The 6,000-nt window shown below is 55.6% G+C and overlaps 1 protein-coding gene across 1 annotated transcript; it reads right to left on the bottom strand.

Moving 5' to 3' along the window:
- Positions 1-1,168: 1,168 nt before the first annotated feature.
- Positions 1,169-5,965, bottom strand: BBK36DRAFT_1116920 (hypothetical protein; the record flags this gene model as incomplete). Its single annotated transcript, XM_024890289.1, has 4 exons — positions 1,169-2,908; positions 2,965-3,740; positions 3,786-5,846; positions 5,932-5,965. The coding sequence occupies 4 exons, from the start codon at positions 5,963-5,965 to the stop codon at positions 1,169-1,171; spliced, it is 4,611 nt and encodes a 1,536-aa protein (XP_024750200.1).
- Positions 5,966-6,000: the final 35 nt, after the last annotated feature.

Raw genomic sequence — 6,000 nt, 5'->3', positions numbered from 1 at the left:
CCCCCCCAACTCCGAGAGCCAGAAGGAATCAAATGTGATTTTCGACAGAAAAACCTCTTGACAAGGTTCATTTCCCCACACTTTCGCTTCCCTCTCTTTGTCTTTCTCTACGTGTATATGCATGCTTGCATGCATCTTTCTTTTTGGGTAGTTAAAGATTCCCCTTTCTGTAGTCCCCATGTGCGGCTGCGTCGTCTTTACCGTTTTGCCGTTTAAGAGCCCATTCCTTCTTCATGCGTCAACGGCCAGAGAGAAAACTCCTTTGATAAAGGAAAGTCCTACATCGTGTGATTTTTCTCTGAATAGCCATCGTACACAACGTTCCAGGTTGAAGCATGCAGTGAAAAAGGGGGGAGAATCACACGAAAGCCAAAACCTGCAGAAGTCCATCGGGCTCCGGTAGCCAAAAAAGAAAACGAGGATCATCAGCCCCCGTCATACCAGAAACTGTAAGAACCTCATACTCATATGTATGTAGGTAGGTCAATCGTTCCCCCTTGATACAGACTTCAATAAAAAAAACAAAAAACACCAATTCCTCATACATAGATACTTACAGTGGATAAGGTATTACATACAGTGGAAGTGCACGGATCCGCGCCGATCACAACGGTGAAGCGTTTCATCAAACCCAGTCTTTTTGGGTAAACAAGCTTTTGACAAGCTCCGTCACGAGAAGCTTTTGCTTGTTTTCTTTGGCTTCTTGATCTCCGTCTCCTTCCGACGGGTTATCCTCTAGCTCTTCTTCTTCTACTACTAGTACTTGTTGCTTTTCTACTTCATGTACATACTGTTACATACTATAGGTAGGTTAGGTAGTAGTTGATCTGCAGATGATGCCTCCTGTATCTGTTGGTTGCGCCGTACCGCCGCGATATCTTGTTGTGAAAATCATTAACGGATTGGAATACCGGATCGTTTGGAACGAGGCCACCGTGGATAAGCGTAGAACCTGCATCATCAAGGCAACATCAACGGACAGGACGACGGATATGGCTGCTACAGTATTATGTAGTTCTATCGTGATGTCTTCGCAACAGGTCATAACTACATATGCCCTCCTGTCTCGAGCTCTTTGCCCGTCTGCCCGTCTGCCTGTCCATGTTATGTAGTTCGTACACTTGGGTGTGTTAGTTGCCAACCCCTGTGGATCACCGCAATGATGCCATCACTCGATAATCTTGCCCCTGAAGCCAGGTAACCGCTCGCTCTCAAACACCAGCGGCCCTCCCCCCGGCCCGCTCGCGTCCAAACTCACCGTCATGCCGCTCCTGTCGCCCACCACGCGCACCGTCTCGCCCAGATTTCGCAAGTCCACCTCGCACCCCAGCGCCGTCGCCTGCCCTCCATCCCCGTCCGCGTTGAGGACCTCTCTGATCTCGACAAGAGGAGAAGGCAGCCAACCTTCGCGCAGCGGAATCAGGATGAGCGGAATCTCAGCCTCCGTCTCTGCCGAAGACGTCATCGTCTCCGCCGGCGATGACGCCGACGGGCCGGGGATCACAAAGTGGCCCTTCCGTCGGCCGCCCAGGAGCCATGTGTCTGCGGGCGCCGTGACCTCATAGCTAAACTCTTGGTCGCTGCGCACTGCCGAGTCCGCGTCCCAGATCCGCGTCCACTTGAGGTGCAGCGTCGCCGGCAGCATCTGGTTCGTGCAGACCGTTGGCAGGCCTGCGCTCGTGCTGTCCTTGACGGGGCTTGGAATGAGGCTCTGCAGGCGGATATCTGCCGTGTGCAACACCGGCAAGGCCGGTATTTCCACGGGGATGAGGATCGACGACGGGTCGACTGTGCCCTCTCTTGGAATGACGAGACGGATGTTGGCTTTCTGCCACGTTCGAAGGAACGCTGACAGCTCTTCGGCCGCACGCTCGCCCACTCCAGGCGCTCCTCCAATCCCCGCGAAATGCCTCTCCCACACCACCTCCCTCAGGCTGGTGGTCATCATCTCTCCCATCAGAGTAGCTTGCTCCAGGTCTCGCGGCACCATCTTGGACTTGAGCTCGCGCCAGACCGTCGCCACCACATGTTTCGTGTATTGCGTAAGCGTCGTCTTCTCCAAGGCCTCCGTCAGAGACCGCCTCACTAGCTCTTCCATCTCGGCTTCCAGCGAGGTGTAGTCGAGCTTCAGGTACATGGTCCTACCACCCCGCTTGCCCGCCTTGGCCCCCGGTATCCTCTTCACCTTGTACAGCAAGCTCGCTGGCTGCTTCGGGAATATGAAGACAGGACTGCTGGGCGGCACTCCGAATACAGAGTCGAAGAGGTCCGATTTGAGCAGCTCGCTCTTGTAGAGCCGTAGAGGGCTGGCGGAGGCTGTCGACACGTTGAACCGGGAAAAGAGCGCCTCATGCTTGAACACATCTTGCACATTGACGCCCAGTGCCAGAGCCACATGGACTACCAGGGACTTGGCCAGGGAATATGTCTCGTCGGCTTCCGTAACATACGTAGCTTCGATTTTGGCAAAGATGTCTGCCACATCCTGCTCCACAGAGTATGGGAATCGTATGGTGACCACCTGATTCGCATCGATAGCGTCAAAGTGAAATACGCCGGCCTCGGGAGGCTTTGCAAACTGCATCTCGGAGCCCACAAACGCCGCTTCCGTAGTGAGGAAGCGCAAGCCTCCAGTTGCTGGCTTCACTCGGATCTCGCATTTCTTCAGAGAGTTCCATCCGGTGTGTAGCACCAAGTCGATGGAGTTGTTCTTATCCAGCGTCGTCTGTTTGGTGGCAGACATGGAAAAGTCAAACGCGCTCGTGCGCTGGAAGAGCATGACGTCGGCATGCCTGAAGATGTCCGTTGTGCTGCTTGACGCGGTTTTGGCATCCCGCTCAAAATGCAAGACGAGGTTCTTCGTCGAAAGGACAAGCCGATCGATCTTGTAACGTCCTGAGACTACAGCCTGAGAAGTTATGTTAGCCTCTTGCCCATGAGTTTGATACGCCAGCTGTGACTTACTCGACAGCTCACTCGTATCTTGTTCTTGCCGGGTTTCAGGATGATAGGTGAGCCTGCCGCAGCCTCGAATAGTCGTTCTCTGCTTGGCCCTTCGTCAACAGCCGTGATTCGTAACCTAGCAGAGTCAAAAGAGATGTCTTCTGGCAGCAAGCTCCTGAGACTGATATCCAGGGAGCAGCCGTCTTGGTTGTCGTCGTACACCGGAGAGCCATCTAGGCCAACATCTGTCACAAAGTTCTCCAGAGGAACCTTGACCTCCTTTGACAGTGACTTGGCGAGCCGAGTGAGCTTCTCGACGATGCCAGTGACCGGCCATGCTTCGGGATAAGTCTTGCTTTCTGAGAAGCGGATCAAGCCTGATCTCTTCTGCAGACGTTCCTTCTCTGCAGCGCAGTACTTGGTCAGCAGCTTCAGGGCAACACCGACGTGTTCGCCCTTTGGATTGATCTCATCCAGGCATTGGCAGTACATGATGAGCATGGACAGCTCTAGTAGGCTCCAGCCACTCTCTCCAAAGAAGGGAGTGGTGAGCGAAAAGTAAGACGAGGCAGCCTTGTAGTCCTTCATGTGAACCTTCAAGACGGCCAAATCTGCCATGCTGGAGTGAACCGCATGATCGTGGTTCGCCACCGTGAAGTGGCGCATGGCTTTATCGGTGAGAATTTCGTACAGACGATAGAAGTCATCCGTATTGTCAATGGCCGTCCGTAGCACGGGGTTGTCAATGCCGGCCATCGAGGGAGTGTATGCCTCCTTTGGCGAGGGAGAAGCGTCAGCTCCGTCGCCTTCGCCAGCTCCGTCGCCTTCGCCAGCACCGCCACCTTCGTCGGCGTCGTCGGCCTTGCTATCGTCGTTCAGGTCGACATCTTCCATGTTATCGAAGCCGATCCCCCCGACCAAAGGAGCTTCGTCCCAGCCGTCGCTCCAACCGCGCTTCTTACCAAGACTCGTAAGGATGCTTCTGGAAAGCATGTACAGCTCAGCCCGCCGCGCCGCCAAATCCTCCAGGCCATTCTTCAGAAACGTTTTAGCGCCCTGGGCATCATCGTCATGCGGAAACTGCCTGCCGGGCCCAGGAAAGAAGCCGGGGCTGAGCGGAGTGGGTGGGATGGCGCCGCTTCTCGGAGAAAGTGATGAGTTCCGCGCTGGGTGAATCATGGTCTTGGGCTCTGGGATGGAAGACTTCTGCTCGAGCCCGTCCCCATAGGACAAGGACGACGGCGGAATGGGCAGCGCTTTCGTTGAAGTTTGGGCGAGGATCTGCTGCGCGACTGAAAAGGCAAATGAAGCCACCATGTTGTCGACTGTTTCTTCCATCAATGGACTCAGTTTCGGCGGTTTGCTGCTCGGTGTTCTGCTCGCTGTTAAACCCAGAATCACGTCCCGCCGCAGTATCTGCGAGACTGATGGGATGAACTGCAGTGTTCGCTGGCATATCTCTGCAAACGTGGTGAGATTCTCCGGCTCGTCCTTGTGATTCGGTGGCGGCGGCGCCAGGGGTGCTTCGCCGTAGAGGATGGACTCTTGCTGGCTTTTGAGCATGGCTATGAGCTCTTCTTTGGAAGAAAGCGCATGGCCCAGCCTCAGCAGCAATGCGATCTGGCGGGAGAAGATGTAGCATCGAAAGTCGAAGACGGACACCTTGTTTGCCAGGATCATGTCTCGGTAGGCCTTTGCTGTCGAGCTGATGGCGATTTGGTCAAAGTTTGGTCCCTTGCTTTTTATCGTCTTCGACTCGGCATCACTGCCGCCGTCACTGCTGTATTCAGCTGCGATTTCCAGTGCTTTCTCGGCCATGTCTCTGAGTCCTTCCGTGAAAGCGAGCATTTCACCACCATGCCTCTCTGGCGCGCCCGATTCGAGTTGCTCGTGCAATATCGTATCCAGTCCAACGCTGAGCTCGTCATACCCAACCAACGCATCCTCCACAAGCCCAACGCTCTCAAACCCCCTCGCCAGTCCTTCTTTGAGAATGAAAAAGGTGCAAAAGTTCCAACCGGGCAGAGTCCGCTGCGCGTCCTTTTCCCGAATGTCTTCCTCGTACTGGGTCACTCGCATGTCAAACGAGGCCAGAATGAGGCTCTTCATTTTCGCGATCAAATCATTCCAGGCGTTCTCGGCGTCTAGTTCCGTTTCCGTGTAGCCGGTGGGCACCGCTGGGACCACTCGGGGCAAAAGGTCGTACGGCACATCGTTGATCCCGATCCTGATCTGCGCGACATGGTCCTGAGATCCCTTGGTTGTGGCGTTGAAGTCTGATCGGAACTTCTCCAGTAAAGGGGTCGTCCCGGGGCGCCATCGTGATGCCGTGCTCTTCTCCGCCGAGTCTGATCTCCCGCTGCTTCGCGGCTGAGTCGAAGCCACCGTGTTGGGTATGACAACATGTACAATGAGCCATTCGAAGGCATCGTGATTCTCCTGGCCACTCCCTTTCTTCGAGGTGCTCACGGGCGACGTGTGCACCTTGACCCACTCGCGGACCTCGGCTCGCACCGAGTTCTTGTAGGAGTCGTTATCATCGCACCGGACCAGCAGCATCTTGAGATACGGCGTGCGGCGCAGTCCCGGGATCTGGTGCCGCCGCAGATTCCCACTGGCCTTGGATCGAAGCGAGGGCGGCGCCCGTCCGGATTCCGTAGAGACACTAACACTGCGAGACCGCAAGCCGTCGGACCCCCGCGACACGCTGCCCGAGCGCCGTCCTGCCGGCGACAGGGTGGTCTCGGGCACCTCGAGACTGCCGCGAATCAGCTCGACATGCAGCGTGTCGATGGACCTCAGCGGCCCGGAGTGAGACTGCCAGTTGAGGTTGTGAAGGGGCAGCCGCGGGACGAGCCCCGGGGCGAGGAGCTTGAACACATCGTGGGGATCGAAGTACTCGACTGCGCGGGTGATTGCATGCAACTCGAATTAGTTGATCTCCGGCATCTCCTCAACGCTGCCAACACCCGTTTGAGTTTTCCCTACCTGTTACCGTTGACGTCGACGTCTGCTGATCCATGGCATCCAGGTCGTCTCGAACTCGAGCATTGTCGA

The sequence above is a fragment of the Trichoderma citrinoviride genome (assembly GCF_003025115.1).
Source record: "Trichoderma citrinoviride strain TUCIM 6016 unplaced genomic scaffold BBK36scaffold_6, whole genome shotgun sequence".
Taxonomy (NCBI): domain Eukaryota; kingdom Fungi; phylum Ascomycota; class Sordariomycetes; order Hypocreales; family Hypocreaceae; genus Trichoderma; species Trichoderma citrinoviride.
Note: the sequence above shows the minus strand (reverse complement) of the source record. Positions and strands in the feature narration are given on the sequence as shown.